Genomic DNA, 19087 nt, shown 5'->3' on the forward strand with positions numbered 1-19087 from the left:
TGCTGCTGGTTTATTTGAGCTCAGGGCATTTCCTGGGATTAACAACCAGCTGGGTCTAAACAGTGCCTGACTAAACTCTATACCATGAATTCTGAACAGTCAGACATTAAACTACAGGAAATGTTGCATGCCTCATTCATTATTGCATAAGTATTTTCAAATCCTAGCATCTTCCAAGCTTTTCTCTTTGCAGAGATTAAACCCTGGTAGGGAGGTTATAAAAAAAAAAAAAGTAAGTTATGACATTTTAGTTAGAATTAACTTGCAGTTCCCAGTGTTCTTTTTTCCCATACTTTTGTTTTTGTTACCATGTGGAAGAATCAGTATTTGAAATATTCCAACAAAATGCAATTATATTTTGTCATCCCTCTTTTTCCATTAGTGACATTGATTTCTATCTTCTAGAATTCTTTTTTTTTAATTTTTTTTAACGTTTATTTATTTTTGAGACAGAGAGAGACAGAGCATGAACGGGGGAGGGGCAGAGAGAGAGGGAGACACAGAATTGGAAGCAGTCTCCAGGCTCTGAGCCATCAGCCCAGAACCCGACGTGGGGCTCGAACTCATGGATTGCAAGATCGTGACCTGAGCTGAAGTCGGACGCTTAACCGACTGAGCCACCCAGACGCCCCTCTATCTTCTAGAATTCTTAAAACAGTTTTCTGAAGCATGCGGTGTTTCAGTTATCCTCAACCATATAACAAAATAAAACTGATTTTCAGAAAAACTATGAAAGGTCCAAATTACAATAAAAAAAAAACAAAAACAAAAACAAAAACAAAAACAAAAACAAAAACAAACAAGCAAACAAATCACAGTCAGTCCGTATGACTGGCTCAAGCAAACAATAATAAGCATTAGTGCTATTCAATGGAATGTTCATTGTGTATCATGTTGGGCACCTCTGTGACATTTCTGTAGAATGAGGTTGCTCCGTGAGGCCAGCAGTGTAATCTAAGCTTCCAATACTCATCAAACCACACACCTGAGTGTCTCCACAGCCATAAAGTAGGGCTTTCCTCACAATACCCCGTACAGTCATTAATACCCAGTAAAGTCATACATTATTACTAAAAGCATACTATCACATTTTATCTTTAAATAAAATGTTGAAATTTTAGTAAGTTATCCAATTCATGGATATTTGGATTTTAATATATACTTTTGGTTCTATATAACAGAAATATGTATGAATGAATTATGTATATATGTATATATTTATTTTACAGGTGAAGGTGACACCACACCTACAATAGTCAATTTAGACCGTAAGTAATCTTTTGTAATATCTAGTATATTCGAATCTCTATGTGTCAGAAGTTATGTCATTATTTTCTTCATGGAAAATATCTTATCAGTATATTAACTTCTGTCATAAAAATAAGTTAGGCTATTTGTTTTTATTAAATTCTTCTCTATGTGCTTGTGTAAAGGGGTTACAAAGGCAACTACATACTGAACATCAAAATTTAATTCTCTACCAGAAAATATAAGATGTTATACTTAACTTTGAGAAAAGCATTTATCTTACTCATAATTTTGGGCAAAATAGACATTAATGTACCTTCGCCATCCTTTAAATTAAATCAGGATGCTAAAGTCAGAAAAAAAAAAAAAACAGAAGGTTGGAAAATTATGCAATGTGTCTACCTGCTCTATTTTTAAGGCTCTTGACATGCACCACTAGGTAAAAGACGATAGAAACTGAGAGGTTCGGTTAATATTCAATTTATGAAAATCTTTTTAGAACTGCTTGTTTTTGATTTTCACATATGTCTTGGGCTGAAGGAAGATACTCAAGTATTTTGACTTAAGAGACCACCTGCTCTGTCTCAGCCTGAAGAAGCAAATGGAAATTTTAGACCATGCACAGGAATAGAAAGGATAAGGCAAAGAATCTGGAGAAGGGTCAGGAAAAAGTTGACGCCAAAGAATTCTGCATCATGTCATTTGGGTTTAATGATTTGGACATAATAATTTTGTCATCTGGATACGATTTCAATAAATGCAATCAATGCTGGTAACATGTTTCAAAAGGCTCTACATTCTTATCATAAAAAAGAAGTAATAAAAAACAAATATAGTTTTTTTTTCATTGAGGCTATTGATTTCCGTTGATATTCAGAAATGGCTACTATAAAGAACATTCTTCCATTTTGTATAGAGGTTTGTGAAGGAAATAACAATTAGTGTTAGATATGAACAGCCTATACTTAGTGCTTGGTGGGCAAAGCCACTCTCACTATGGCAATGCTGTCTACCTTGAGTTAATTCATTTTTTTATGTTACTTGTCTACTTAGATGAACATAGCAAACATTTTAGGCCTGTTTTGACACTATAGTCATAATACTTACCTTCTTTCCTCCAAATGTTCTTCTGACAAACTTACAGTAGTTACATTTGTTTAAGTACCATGCTTTTAAGCAAACTGAGAGGCACTGATTATTGCAAGATGTTTTGTCAAAATGTTGTCTTTGGTCCTCTTTTTAGATCCCGTAATATCTTGTGCCAAAACAAAACAACTGCGAGTTGTAAATGGAATCCCAACACGGACAAATGTAGGATGGATGGTTAGTTTGAAATACAGGTAATTATTAATAGACACAAATCACATGTATTTGAATTATTTGCAAAGTCATATTCCCAACAGGATGGTTGTACCATTCATATAGGCACCCATATGAGGGGGGCACAAGAGGAGACTGACCAGATTCTGCTTGCCAAATAGCTCCGGATTTTACAATTTGTGCCTTCAGAGACAGTGCCTTTTTAAATGTTCATGGAGGTACCCTATGTGTTGACATTGTCTCTGATGACAAGTGACACTTCATTAATTTTTAAGAAAATACAACTACACAGAGAACCTACTTATACCTTGATATCACTGAAGCAGTTATAAAACACATGCAATTAATTCCCTAATCTAGGATATTATGACTTTCTTTTCTTTTTTTTTTAATTTTTTTAATGTTTATTTATTTTTGAGACAGAGAGAGACAGAGCATGAACGGGGGAGGGTCAGAGAGAGGGAGACACAGAATCTGAAACAGGCTCCAGGCTCTGAGCTGTCAGCACAGAGCCCGACGCGGGGCTCAAACTCATGGACCGTGAGATCATGACCTGAGCTGAAGTCGGCCGCTTAACCGACTGAGCCAACCAGGCGCCCCATGACTTTATTTTCTAACATGCTTATGTGTAATCATATCAGAAACTTTATATTTGTTTCCAATTTCTAAATTTTTTCATTTGCATTCTAATGAAAATAATAATTTTAAGTTATAGAATAGTCTATCATTGAGAAAAAGATTAACCAACTATATTGATGTTGGATAGCCTAGCAATTATACTATTCAGCATGGATGAAAAATTCTTGACATGTCTATTTCTCATATCTCATGATATGTTTTCAGTAAAATCATTTTGGACAATATACTCCTATAAAAATTAAAATCACTAGTTATGTTGGAAGAATTAAATATTGAAAATAGAAGTTAGTTGAAATCTGATCTTACAACTTCCTGTACATTACATATACTACACCATATGGTAATCTGAATGTTAAAGTACCTTTGTTTTTATCTCTCTTGGAACCTCATTATATAGTCTATCCCAAAATACACTCATTTTAGCCCCATTTCCCCTTGTTTTCAAGACATTCCATGTTTCTCCCTCCAAGCCTTTAGGTTGTTCTTCTCACTACATGTTGTATCTTTCTTCCTCTATTTTATGTCTGGAAAATACTTGTCATTCTTCAAATACCAACTCAAATATCTCCTCTTTTTGAAGACCCTCTATGTTCCTTTACCTCTAACTTTCTAGTAGAGGTAGAAAGTACATCTTTTGCTACAATTAAATCAGGGATATTGAAGTAGAATAAAGACAACTTGAAACTGAAGTTCTTTTATGAATAAACTAATTCTTAGCAAGCATGGCATTCATAAATTTGATATAAATATAAATCATACTCTAGATACTGGGTAGAAGATGCCCTAAAGTTTTCTTTTAATATGCCCTTTTGCAGAGAGTAAGCCACCAAATTTGACAAATATTTATGTCAATAATTGTGGTGTAGCTGTCCTAGGCATGTAGTACTGAAACAGAATTGTGAAACTCACCAGAATATTAGAGCTGACTATGAAATATAAAGATTTAATGAAGACTGTCAATTTTGGGGAGAGAGTGTTTCATTTTCTTTATGATAAATTTGTTCTAATATTCCACATATATGAATTAATTACTGATTCTTTGCAAATCTCATAACTCCAGAAAAAAAAAAGAGGCATATACTTCTAAATTTATTACTGAATTATAAGAATAGTCCTTTTTATTATATTATATTATATTATATTATAAGAATAGTCCTTTGGAAGTTTCCAACCTTAGAGGAGCAGGTGAAACTCTTTTCCATCAGATCAGAGTACTATAAACTTTTAGAAAAAAAATATTTTTTTTTCTTTTAAATCCAAGTCCTCAGTAAAAACAGCTGTTTAGTTATTCTTCCAAAACACATACTGAGAGGAATAGAAATTAAAACTCGATATACACGCTTAGCCTCCTCTGTGGTACTGGCCATAAATAATTGTGGTCTTAGTCTGGGAACCTTCTTCTATTACCCTCTGAAGCATTGAACATCTGTACTCTTTGGAAATGTAAATTGGGAAAAGTCGTGTTTTTTTCCATTTCTCTGCCAAAAAATAATGCATTTACAGATTTAGGATATCATCAAGTAAATGTGCTAGTATTTTTTATTCCCTACAAATATTTAATAATTTCTTAGATGATTTGTCTTATAAAATTGTTTTAATTTTATGAGTGAAATTTATACTGCTTGCTTTAAGCTCAACAAATTTACTCAAACTCCACTATATTCAAAGTTAACATTTCAAAAATAAATAATGGTAATGAAAGAAGGGAAATAATGTCCAAATATATATTGCCGCCATCAGATAGTTTTTAGGGTTTAAGTAAAAACTCAGGGTTGCATTTTTATAATCAGACATTGAATTTAAATAGGTCTACATTGTTTTTGTTGTTCTTTTGTGATTTTTGTTCATGCTAAATATTCTATATTTGTACTACATACTTGCTCTCACAAGGATAGATACACATGTGAATATGTGTGGTGGGAATGGATCTCAGTGTGTAATGATAGGGCTCATTACTCAAAAATAAAAATGATTTCGTATTTGTTATCACATGAGGAAAAAAATGCTAATGCTTCAATCATCAAATATCATCCTTCCAGTAAAAGAGTTACTCATTTTATTCTCGCTGAGCTAATTTCTATATTTTCCTCTCAAATGCATTTATTTTCAACAATAGAGCCATAGGTTTTGCATTAATTGGCAGGCACCCTTTCTGCGCAGATGTTACTTGTTTCTCTTTCCTCTTTCTCATAGAAATAAACATATCTGTGGAGGATCATTGATAAAGGAAAGTTGGATTCTTACCGCAAGACAATGTTTCCCTTCTCGGTAAAGTGTTTCTGAAACCAATATTTGTTTTGAGCCTTCAAAAATATGTAGGGTTTCCATTTAGCTTTTAGGCTTAAAATGTGTATTCATTTAACAGATTCACCAACAAGTGTTGAACAAATTATGTACTTTCTGTTTTTAGATTTAGCTTGCAAAACTTACTTTGACTTAATTGATATTTATGTACTGGGTACTACTTCTGTTCACTTCTTTCTACAATTGGCATGACTCTCATTTGGGAGAGAATTTTGCTAGAATTATGTAAATAATCTTTCCCCCCACCTCCTACTTGCACTCTATATTTCCAGATAGAAATCCTTTTGTTAGTTACCAGCAAATTTCTCTGAATTCTCACTTCTCCTTTCTTATGTAGATCCAGGCTCAGAAGCATCCTGGGATTAATTTTTAATGATAATTAGCCTAAGGAAAAGTTAAGGAGGTAGCATTTGTAAACTTACTTCCTGATTCTCATCAAAGTCACTTTGCTTTTGTTGGTATAAATTCTCAATCCCCATTAATAAACCAAACATATACAAAGCTAAGAAGGAAAATCTGCAGAAAATTATACTTCATGTGATGTGCTTCACCTGAGAATTTTTCACGTGTGGCTAAAAGAGTTTTTTTCTTAAATAGCCATTTAGAATTTGAGCAGTTTGAAGGCTCTTTCTCCTTATGTGTGCTTGCAACACTCAGAATCTCTCATAAGGAATGTGTTGCTCTTTATTATACTTTGATTCAAATTTTAAATTTAGGTTATGTATCTGCCCTATTTATAAGCTAAAATGATCATATGTCTGAATAATACTACCCAATTTAAAATTGTATTTTACCTTTTAATTTTTTTACTTAGAAACAAAGACTTGAAAGATTATGAAGCTTGGCTTGGGATTCATGATGTCCACGGAAGAGGAGATGAGAAACGCAAACAGGTTCTAAATGTGTCCCAGCTGGTATATGGGCCTGAAGGGTCAGATCTGGTATTACTGAAGCTTGCTAGGTTAGTTGCTTGAGAAGGTTTTGTATTTTTAACCCACACTGGAATTATTGAAGCTTTTTCTTTAGCCATGTGGCTATTCTCTCTCTTTCACGTAAATTTACTATAAAAGCATATGTCACATGTCATATGTGTTTGTGTTTGTGTGTGTGTGTGTGTGTGTGTGTGTGTGTGTGTGTACAAAGAGACAAAGACATCTTAAAAATTCTCAAAATTAATAAATGAAGTTTGACCAAGTCTGAATAACCTGCTCTAAAACCAAAGCTTAGGGAGTAATCATTTGGCAACTTTAATAGGTAAAATAATGTTTAAAAAATACAGCGACCACTTAGCAAGTAAATGACTCATTTCTCTGCTACCTACCCCCACCTCTACTACCTACATTGGATTAGACATTCCCTTTTTCATTTTTAAGAAACAAGACTGTTTATTCTCTCTTAATCTCATATTAAAAATTAACACCAAATTTCAATGTGTTAATTTTGTGTTGATTCAATCAAGGGTATTTATCATTATATTTTCCATTTTCAGGCCTGCTGTCCTGGATGATTTTGTTAGTACAATTGATTTACCTAATTATGGATGCACCATTCCTGAAAAAACCACTTGCAGTGTTTATGGCTGGGGTTATACTGGATGTAAGCTATTTTTAAAAGATAAGGCAATATCATATGTTTTTATGTAAAACAATTCTATTTGTTTCCTTTTTCTCACCTTACCTTGTGCTCATTAACTGTGCATTTTTTACACCATTCTAGCAATCAACTCTGATGGTCTATTACGAGTAGCACATCTCTATATTATGGGGAATGAGAAATGCAGCCAATACCATCAAGGGAAGGTGACTCTGAATGAGTCTGAAATATGTGCAGGTGCCGAAAATATTGTGTCAGGACCATGTGAGGTAAAAGGTTTTTTTTGTTTGTTTGTTTTTGTTTTTGTTTTTTTAAGTAAACAGTATGTAATAAATGTCATAGTTTCTCATGTTTGTTTTTTGTTTCTTTTTTGTCTCTTTGGTATCGTGGTCCATTTTTCTCAAATAAAAACCCCTGTATACCAGTTTGTTCTAAGAGACAGAAATTGGGAAAAATAACCTTTCATTATTCTTCTACACTTACTTTAAACAGTAAGAAAATCCATGTTTCATTATCAGCAAACTAAGATGACATTTGTCTCTCAAAACAAAAAACAAATACAATAAAATAATGCAGCCAGAACTCTAATGGACAGCTGTTCAAATTAAAAGTATTCAATACACAGTTTGATACATTTTTCTAGTTTGCATTTTTCTAATGTTTTTCTAAAGTTATCTGATCTTCCCAAATTCTCCCTAAATGAACCCCATGAGTAATTTTGTTAGCAGATACAGGCCTGGTTTTAAATTTTTAAATGTGTTTTTGGTTAAGCCAGTGTGCGCGCATGCGTGTGCGTGTGTGTGTGTGTGTGTGTGTGTGTGTGTGTGTGTGTGTGTGTAAACAAATTCTATTTTAAAAAACCAAAAGGTCAAAGTTTGTGGTTTCAAGAGCTTGGACATTTTCATTTGTTAGGCAACTGTTCTTTCAACTTGGCAGTTTTCCTATCCCTATTTTACATAGACAAGCTGTTAAACCATTATTTTACATGTATTTTTTTTACATTTTATTTTTAATTTATTTTTATGCACATTTTGTACTTTTAAAATTATTTCTGAAACTGAGAATAATTTTTATATTTTTATTAAAAAATTTAATTCCAGGGTAGTTAACATGCAGTGTTCATTAGGTTTGGGTGTACAATATAGTGATTCAACAATTCTATACGTTACTCAGTGCTCATCATTATAAGGGTATTTAATTCTTTACACCAATTCCACCCACTCCCCCACCCACCTCCCCTCTGATAACCACAGTGTGTTCTCTGTAGTTAACATTCTGTTTTTGGTTTGCCTGTTTTTCTTTGTTTTGTTTCTTAAATTCCACACATGAGTGAAATCACATGGTATTTATCTTTCTCTTACTAACTTATTTCACTTAGCATTGTACTGTCTAGATTCATCCATGTTGCTGCAAATGGCAATATTTCATTCTTTTTTATGACAGAGTAATATTCCTGTGTTTGTATGCACGTGTGTATATATGTATATATACATATATATGTATATGTGTGTATATATGTGTATATGTATACGTATATATATAGATATATATATCACATCTTTATCCATTCATCTGTTTATGGGCCCTTAATACTGCTTCCATAATTCAGCTATTATAAATAATGATGCAATAAATGTAGGGCTGCACATACTTTTTTTAGTTAGTGTTTCAGTATTTCTTGGGTAAATATCCAGTAGTAGAATTACTGGATCATACAGTAGTGCTATTTTTAATTTTTTGAGGAACCTCCATACTGTCTTCCACTGTGGCTGCACTAGTTTGCATTCACCACCAACAGTGCTAGAGGGTCCCTTGTTTTTCCACATCCTGGCCAACACTTGTTATTTCTATTGTTTTTGATTTTAGCCATTCTGGCAGGTGATGTCTCATTATGGTTTTGATTTGCATTTCATTTCCCTCTTGATGAGTGAAGTTAAGCATCATTTCATGTATCTGTTGGCCATCTGCATATTCTGGAGAAATGTCTGTTCACATCTTCTGCCCATTTTTCAATTGGATTACTCGGTTTTGGGGTGTTGATTTTGTATAAATTCTTTCTATATTTTGGATACCAACTTCATCAGATAAGTCATTTGCAAATATCTTCTCCCATTCATTAGGTAGCCTGTTAGTTTTGTTGACTGTTTCCTTTGCTGTGCAGAAGCTTTTTATTTTGATGATTGATGTAGTCCCGGTAATTTATTTTTGCTTTTATTTCCCTTGCCACAGGATACACATATCTAGAAAAATGTTGCTATGGATGATTCTACAGAAATTACTTTTTGTGCTCTCTTCTAGGATTTTTGTGCTTTCATGTCTCACATTTATTACTTAATCCATTTTGGATTTATTTTTGTGTACGGTTAAAGAAAGTGTTCCGGTTTTATTCTTTTGCATGTAGCTGTCCAGTTCTCCCAACCCATCTGTTGAAGAGATTGCCTTTTTCCTATTGCACATTCTTTCCTCCTCTGTTGCAGATTAATTGACCATATAATGTTGGGTTTATTTCTGGGATCTCTGTTCTGTTACATTGATCTATGAGTCTATCTTTTGTCAGTACCATACTATTTTGATTACAACAGCTTTGTAGTATATCTTGAAATCTAGGATTGTGATACCTCCAGTTTTGTTCTTCTATTTCAAGATTACATTGGTTACTTGTGGTCTTTTCTAGATTGTTTTTTCTACTTCTGTGAAAAATGCTGTTGGTGTATTGATAGGGATTGCATTAAATCTGTAGATTTCTCTGTATAGTATGGACATTTTAACAATATTTGCTCTCCCAGTCTATAAACATGAAATATCCTTCCATTTCTTTGTGTCATTGATAATTTCTTTCACCAGTGCTATAGTTTACAAAGAAAAGGCCTTTCACCACCTTTGTTAAGTTTATACTTAACAAAGTATACTTTATTTCATTACTTTTTGCGCAATTGTAGATGGGATTGTTTTCTCAATTTCTTTTTTCCTGCTACTTCATTATTAGTGTATGGAAATGCATCAGATTTCTATACATTGATTTTGTATTCTGTGGCCTTACTGAATTTATTTATCGATTATAGTAGGTTTTTGGTAGAGTCTTTAGGGTTTTCTATATAGCGTATCATGTCATCTGCAAATAGTGAAAGTTTGACTTTTTCCTTGACAATTTGGATGCCTTTTATTTCTTTTTGTTGTCTGATTTCTGTGACTAGGATTTCCAACAGTATGTTAAATAACAGTGTTGAAAGTGGACATCCCTGTCTTCTTCCTGATAATTAGAGGAAAATCTCTCAATTTTTCCATATTGGTGATGAAATTAGCTGTGGGTTTTTCATAGATGGCCTTTATTATGTTGAGGTATGTTCCCTCTAAACTTACTTTGCTGAGGGTTTTTATCATGAACGGATGTTGTACTTTGTCAAATGCTTTTTCTGCATCTATTGAAATGATCTTATGGTTTTTATCCTTTCTCCTGCTCATGTCATGTATTACATTGTTTGATTTGCAAATATTGAACCACCTTGTATCCCAGGAATGAATCTCACTTGGTCATGGTGAATGGTTTTTTAAATCATTAATTGTTGTATTTGGTTTGCTAATATTTTGTTGAGGACTTCTGCATCTATGTTCAGTAGAGATATCGGCCTGTAGTTCTCTTTTTTGCAGTGTCTTCATCTGCTTTTGCTATCAGGGTAATGCTATCTTCGTAGAATGAATTTGGAAGCTTCCCTTCCTCTTCTATTTTTTTGGAATGGTTTGACAATAGGTATTAACTCTTCTTTAAATGTTTATGTAGAATTCACCTGTGAAGATGTCTGGTCCTGGACTTTTGTTTGTTGGGAGTGTTTTTTTTAATTACTGATTTAATTTCACTGCTTGTAGTTATTATGTTCAAATTTTCTATTTCTTCCTGATTCAGTTTTGGGAGGTTATACATTACTAGGAATTTATTCTAGGTTGTCCAATTTGTTGGCATGTAATTTGTCATAACATTCTCTTATAATCCTTTGTGTTTCTGTAGTATCTGTTTCTATTTCTCCTCTTTGATTTCTGATTTAAGCTCTTTCTCCGCGATGAGTCTAAAGGTTTATTAATTTTGTTGATCTTTTAAAAAAACAAGATCCTACTTTCATTGATCTGTTCTATTTTTTTTTTTTTTTTAGTTTCTATTTTGTTTATTTCTGCTCTAATCTTTAATATTTCCTTCCTTCTGCTGGGTTTGGGTTTTGTTTGTTTTTCTTTTTCTAGCTCTTTTTTTAGGTTTATGGGTAGGTTGCTTATTTGAGATTTTTCTTTTTTCTTGAGGTAGGCTTGTATTGTGATAAATTTCCCTTCTAGAACAGTTTTTGCTGCCTTCCAAAGACTTTGGATGGTTGTGTTTTCATTTTTATTTGTCTACATGTATTTTTTTTATTTACTCTTTGATTTCTTAGTTGATACATGCATTGTTTTAGTAGCACGTTATTTAAACTACATGTATTTGTGATCTTTTCAGATTTTTTCTTGTGGTTGATTTCTAGTTTTATAACATTGTGGTTGGAAAGATGCATGATAAAACTTCAATCTCTTTGAATTTGTTGATACTTGTTGCCTTATATGTGATCTGTTTTGGACAATGTGCAGTGCAAGTGAAAAGAATGCGTATTCTGCTGTTTAAGATGGAATGTTCTGAATGTATCTGTTAAATCCTTCTGGCCAATGTGTCATACAAAGCCACTCTTTCATTGTTGATTTTCTGTTTGGATGATCTACCCATTGATGTAAGTGGGGTCTTAAAGTTCCCTACTATCATTGTATTACTATCAATTATTCCCTTCCTGTTTGTTATTAGTTGCTTTATGCATTAGGGGGCCTCCATGTTGGGTGCATACATATTTATAATTGTATATCTTCTTGTTGAATTGTTCCCTTTATGATTATATAGTGTCCTTCTTTGCCTCTTGTTACAGTCTTTGTTTCAAAGTCTATTTTGTCTGATATAAATATTGCTAACCCACCTTTTTTTTTTTACTTCTATTTGCATGATAAATGCTTTTCTATCCCTACACTTCCAATCTACATAGGTCTTTAGGTCTGAATGAGTCCCTTGTAGGCAGCATATACATGGATCTTGCTTTTTTATCCATTATGTCTTGTTTTTTTAATATTTTTAAATTTTATTTATGTATTTTGAGAGATATCAAGACAGTGCAAATTGGGGAGGGGCATAGAGAGAGGGAGAGAGAGAATCCCAGGAATATGCCACACGGCAGTGTACACAGCACAGATCATGAACACAGATATCACAAAACTGTGATGTCACGACCGGAGCCAAAACCAAGAGTCAGGAGCTTAACCCCCTAAGCCACCCAGTGCCCCACCACCCTGTGTCCTTTGACTGGCATGTTTATGTATTTTGAATATAAGGGACATAGTCTCCCAGCCTAGGAGCTATGGAGTTGTGGAATACTATATGCGGTAAGGCATGGGATAAGTTCAATCAATAATGAAGTATCTCTTGACATGTAGGAAAATAAATATGGAGCATAAATATGTATTGACATACATGTGTTATATATATATTGCTTTAATATTATGTTCCTGAAAAGAAAATATTTACTAAGTTGAAGAGTTTTAAAAACTGCTTTAAAATGATATTGTCAGAAATAGATTATGTGTTTATAACCACTTTCAAATGTGGTGTTTTTCCAGTAAATCAGTATTACTGTGTCCATTATTATAATAGAAATCCTACTAGGAGAAAGATTTGTTTATTTATTTGTTTGTTTGTTTGTTTACTTACTTACACTAAGTAAACACAAAGATTTGAGCTCAATCCAATCTTCACGGCCATTTAAGAAGCTATGCACTTCTCCCACCCTACTGCCATTACTCAAAATGTTTCGCAACTGCTTATCAGGAACAGCCTGTAATCTGATTTATCATCTATATATTCTAAGATTCCTAACTTTATCACTGAATCGAATTATTCATTACACTATCATATATGTATTTTATCCATATTTTAAACAATTTTTTAAATGTTTATTTATTTTTGGTAGACAGAGAGAGAGAGAGTGCAAGCAGGGGAGGGGCAGCGAGAGAGGGAGACACAGAATCTGAAGCAGGCTCCAGGCTCCAAGCTGTCAGCACAGAGCTCGATACAGGGCTTGAACCTACAAAGCGCAGGATCATGACCTGGGCCAAAGTCGGACACTTAACCAACTGAGCCAACCAGGCGCCCCTATTTTTTATCCATATTGACAAGAAAATTTTAAATTGATTCTGCCATGTCTCAAAAATGTATTTATCCTCTAGAATGTTTTTTTTTAATATGACTTATATTTAAAACAAGGTAATATAATTCCTTAAGCCACTGAAATCTAAACAGTTGATGAAAATCTCCCAAATGTTTGTATAATAGCAATGGAATCACATTTAGTGAAAGTCTTCCAAAGTGAATTGCTTTGAAGAGTTTGTATCAGTAATCAATGGTAAAACTTCAGATTTATTAAGTCATGTGGCATAGCTTATATGAAATCTCTTAGACTAACATATTTCCCTTGCTGTTTTATCACCAGCTTCACCCCTACCTTGATTTCCCCCATCATATAATGCTGATAGCTCTCTTTCTTACACCTGTATTTTCAAAACGAAATTTGCAGTAGTCTAGTTTTATCTCAGCACATCACTGTTATGGGAAATTTTAGATAGTCCTAAACACTCTTCTTCACACAAGAGGTGCCAAAAGCCAGTCACTGCAGTCTTAGGAGGCTACATGGTACATGTAAATGATGCAGCACATTTGTAATGATTATACATAACAACAAGCATAAATATATACGTTTTTATAAAAACATAACACAAAAATCAATCTATCAATCTATTCATCTTTCTTCTATCATCTGATGATAAAACAGGGTAAGCACCTATGCTTTAATATAATAGGCATTTGCACAAAAAGACGAAAAGAAAGAGAGAAAGGTCATGAAATCACAGGCTACCTTCCACGAAGGGGAGTATGAAATATAAAAAAAAATATATAAATTTAATTACCAACACCAACAGGAAATACAGGAGTATTCTTTATGCCAAGAAAAGTAATTTCTGAACAGTAAATAAAATTATTTTATCAATTACAATTTATATTTAACTTGTTAAAATAATTCTGGGGACAAGACAGAAGGAAGAAAAACAAAAAGCTTTAGAAATAAAAGAAGATTTAATGCAATTTAATCATATGCATTAATCATAACCTGTATGATTACAGGTGTGGTACAAAAGTACTTGTATTTTTCTAAATTTTCTAAATTTTCTATGTTAAACATATTCTGAACATCAGAAGAAAAGAAAAGTAAATATAAAGTCTACCTTCTAAGTAGCTATCAGTGGCTTTGTGTTAACTAGTCCGCATTCAACAAAGACAAAACCCACTTTAGAAGATGAGTGAAGGGGCACCTAAGGGCCTAGTCGGTTAGCATCCAACCCTTGGTTTTGGCCTCTCACCTACTGTGCTGTCAGCACGGATCAAGCTTGGGATTCTCCCTCTCTCACCCTCTCTCTCTCTGCCCCTCCCCTGCTTGCTCTCTCTCTTAAAATAAATAAACATAAAGAAAGATGAGTGAATATTTTGTATAAGACAAGTCATTCTTAAATGGATACTACACACAATAGAACACGATAGAGAACTTTTGTACTTCCCTCAGTTTTACGTGACTAATTCTGTAGAAATACAACCAAAGGTCTAGAACATCTATTTCCGTCTTCATAGCTGCAGTTATTCTTTTTGTGTAGATGTGTATATTTGAGATATCAATCTATATAGAAAACATTAATGAATTACTAATTTTTGTTTGTAAAATAATACTTTTTTGTTGTTATTGTTGCACGTCTTCTTCCTAGGGAGATTATGGTGGCCCACTTGTTTGTGAACAACATAAAATGAGAATGGTCCTTGGTGTCATTGTTCCTGGTCGTGGATGTGCCATTCCAAATCGTCCTGGCATTTTTGTCCGAGTAGCATATTATGCAAAATGGATACACAAAATTATATTAACATATAAGATACCACAGTCATAGCTGATGTAACTGTGTTTGAGGCTTGCATCAGTACAATTCCCTTTTACATGAAGATTTCGGAGAACATGGAATTAAAGTGTCACTGAAAACAATCCTGAGACAACTACTTGAGTGTCATGTTTGTTAAGATACTCATTAATATTTATGGGTGTTTTCTGTCGTTTCGTTTGTCAGTGTTATTTTGTAAATGTTGAAGTGAATTAAGGTACATGTACATGCAAGTGTAGTAACATATCTCCTGAAGATACTTGAATGGATTAAAAACTGCAAAGGTATAATTGCTGGATGATAAAAGATTTAATGGAAAAGTTCAATTACTCTCTCTATGCTGCTTTCCAAGATTAATTTCTTAATAATGAATAAACCATGAGTTAAACATTATTTTAACCTCACAAAGACAATTTATACCTGTGCCCTTAAACTGTAGCTCTATATTAAATTATATTACCTTTCATACGCAATACACTATATTTCATTCATTCCTCCTCACTGTGTATCTTGTAATACTGGTACACATACTTTTTATGAAATCATGTACCCATATAATCCTACCTGGGTGCACATGTGCATGCACTAGAGTTCAAATCGTGGTATATCTAATGTAGCCTCTAAATATTTTGAGTGCTTACCTATATAGTTTGTCCTTAAGAGGAAACTATAAATGTCTAAAGACCAGTAGAAAATTTAAGGAAAGGTGCAAGACAGAAGTGACCAGCTCATTCTCTAGAAATAATCTGCAGATGATTTCTACTGGTTGGCATTTAAGGTGTGGTCATGACCCACAAAGTTAAGTAATGCCTAATCTAGGTGTTTAAACATATTTATCATCCTAGTCATTGTGTAGTTTCTAATTCTTAAAAGGAAGAGGGTAATATGTGTATTAGTATTATTTCTTTCCTTCAAATTTAGGGACACTTATTTATGAAAGATATTTTTAGATCTACTTTCCTAAAATACTTTTTACTAGTCTTAGATAATTGTGTAATTGAAGCTTAAAAATGTTTCGGTCTTTAAAGTGTGTTTAAGTAGGTTAATTATAAGACTTGCTGGGTGATTGGCTTGTAGTTCGCCTTCTTTGAATTTTTAAAGATTATTTCAGAGGAAAATTTCCATGTATCCCCAAAGATTTGTAAAGAGACTTCCATCAAACTATGCATTACAGTACATATTGAAGAAAAAAATCAGAATACATTTCTTAACCTGGAACTCTTTTAGCCTAATAAAACTTTATTTAAGTAAAGGGGAAAAAATGTAATAGGAAAGGAAATAAACTAGCTTGTCTAAACTCTGAATTCAGTTATATTTTTAAAGGAGAGTTAAATCTGCTGAATGAAAGATTTTTATCAAGGTATCTAAATTTTGTCTTATTTCATTTTACAACTTTGGCATCTTTCTAATGCCATGGGGAATATTCATTTGAATTTTGTATTCTGTCTAATAATACCAGATTATCATGTTTATTATTGTATTTGACATGATTAGCTAAAAAATCTTGTATTTCTCAAGAAATGAGATCACAAGGACTAATAGGATAGGCTGTGAATTTTCACAAAACCATCCCGTACAAATTTTAAAATGATTATTTGAATGCTCCCAATCCGGTATGACCATTATCTCTCATGTGTTTTTCTTGAATAATGTCAATTAAGGCCAGGGATCCTAATCACGCTCTAAAAGTTTCATAGGACACTGTTTAATCTTGAGTAAAATGCTCTTAAATTTACTTGAAAACTTAGTCTACAGAGTGTAGGACAGCAAGTCGAGAAATGCCTATCCAAATTGTGCAATAGATACATATATATATATATATGTATATGTATGTGTCCATTGCACAATTTGCATATATATATGTACATGTATATGTACATATGGTCAGATATGTGCTGGTATCAAGAAACAGGGAAAGCAAAGAGACTTCCAAAAAGCTGTCAGTCCACACCATCTTATTTGATTGTATTTTTCTTTCCTTATATGATATATCATTCTAATCCAAACACTAGGAATTTCAAAGGTATATTGTCCAAAAATTATTTTTCAGTTTTTTTCTTGCTGAACTGGCAAAATTTTATTCAGTCATATATTAGCGATATTTGTAAAACATTTATGAAATTCTAATACTTTTAAAAACTCATATTTTAAAATATTTCTTATACGACTTTTCTTCCAAATTTCCATGGAACGAGAGATAGGGATTCCCTAGATACAAGATGAAGCTAACTTTGTAGATATTTTGAATTCACTGTTTCCCATTTTCTTAAAGGGTGAAAACATACCACCCATGAAACATCAGACATGGTACACAAAGCAGTTACAGCTTTGGGAAGTTCCCTTTGTAACAGAGGGAGGTCAGCAGAACTGACAATAAAAGCAAGATGAACAAGATCCATGTTATTTTAGGTGGTAGGACAATGGGTAATAATAATGTCATTTTTCTCTGGTGAAAGATACTATTTCCTGGGCATTCTTTTCTTAATAAATGATAAAAAATGAAAAATCCAAGTTATCCAAAATCCATTGTATTTTGAGTAATGGACAAAGGGAGCTTTTAAATTAGAAGTTTTTAATGCTATTTTTGTTTGGGTTGTTTGAATAATGGTTATGTGCAGTTGTCACTGTGGACATTTTCTTATGTCTTCCAGGAATAGTAATGTAAAATTAAAATATTTGTCATAATGCCTCTGCCGTGCAGAAGGGGTGATAATCCTTTTGTATACTTCCTTAATTTTATTGTAAAATATGTAATAAGTTTTACCTATTTGCTGTGGGCAGGTCCCCAGTAAAATGGTTTATATTGAATCAATTTCTAGTATTAACAGGCTCTTGCTTGCTATCTGAGTGTTTCAAACTGTGGGAAATTTGAGACACTGGAAGGCAAGAAAAATAACAGTAATGGCATGTGATAGCAAAATTGTATTTCACTTATTCCTGTGAATATTTCTTGTTGGTACCAATGGTACTATACAAAGTGAATGTTATAGCCGCAACATTCTCTTGGGGGGTAAAAAAAAAAGCACTGTCAAGAAATTGTTGTCAGACATTTTGTTGTTGTTTTTGTTTCTAAATATCTTCATTTCATTTTTTTAAAGAAATAAATACTGGTATTGCAATATAAAAATCATGAGATAAGAAATTTTAATAAACTCTCTTGCTAAAAACTTTAAATTGATTAAGGTTCCAAATATAACTACTTTCAATTATATTACATATTGATAGACAAACTCATTTGGAGAAAAGTCAACTTGAATAAAAAGACATAGTTGTGTGTCAATACCTCTCACAATAAAGTATCTTTTAATGTTCAACTGAGTTTTGTAGTAAGAATTTACTAATACAAGAAAAATGTTAACATTTTCTGGTCCCTATAAATCTTGACAGTGTAATTTTAAGTAGGTTCATTTCCATTTGCACAGAAAGTTTCTATCTTTAGGAAACTGAAAAGGGAATACTGTGGATGTTATAACTGTTTGTCTTGGTGTAAATAGGAAATTGATAAGCTGCCTATTGAGTGGTATGGCTGGATGCTTACCCAAAAGGGGACACTGTGGTTATGACTTGTATATAAAGTTCCTGTAGTTAATAAAGTTGCTATTTTTATAACCATGATTATATTATTATTCTTAATAATAATAAAATATTTTATCAAAATGCTTCCCTTCTCTTATTATAATTATACACATGGGCATGTTTGAATCTGTTCTAGGGCTTAGTGCAGAAAACAATGATCTCATTGACAGAAATTACATATACTCTGTTGTAAGAAATCCCAAAACTAAGACAAATAGGCATTAGTTTATTCCAAACTTGTATCCGTGGCATTATCAGTGGTTGTCAGTAAACCATTCATCTCTATGTATTTTGATTTCCTCCACTGTAACATGTAATTATTTAGTCATTTTCATATTTGCTAGAATGGTGCTATGATATAACTTGCTAATATAAGAAA

General features: G+C 32.8%; 1 protein-coding gene across 3 annotated transcripts in view; it reads left to right on the top strand.

Moving 5' to 3' along the window:
* Positions 1-18792, top strand: part of HGF (hepatocyte growth factor) — an 80840-nt gene extending 62048 nt beyond the window's left edge. For all 3 annotated transcript variants that reach the window (XM_040472806.1, XM_040472805.1, XM_040472807.1), the window contains 7 exons: positions 1230-1268; positions 2492-2588; positions 5401-5475; positions 6326-6472; positions 7001-7107; positions 7228-7373; positions 14968-18792. In XM_040472806.1, coding sequence (XP_040328740.1) covers positions 1230-1268; positions 2492-2588; positions 5401-5475; positions 6326-6472; positions 7001-7107; positions 7228-7373; positions 14968-15144 — 788 coding nt within the window. In that variant the 3' untranslated portion in view covers positions 15145-18792. The remainder of the gene's footprint in view (positions 1-1229; positions 1269-2491; positions 2589-5400; positions 5476-6325; positions 6473-7000; positions 7108-7227; positions 7374-14967) is intronic.
* Positions 18793-19087: the final 295 nt, after the last annotated feature.

Source organism: Herpailurus yagouaroundi, unplaced genomic scaffold (assembly GCF_014898765.1).
Source record: "Herpailurus yagouaroundi ecotype Mexico unplaced genomic scaffold, PumYag 100, whole genome shotgun sequence".
In the NCBI taxonomy this organism is placed as follows: Eukaryota; Metazoa; Chordata; class Mammalia; order Carnivora; family Felidae; genus Herpailurus; species Herpailurus yagouaroundi.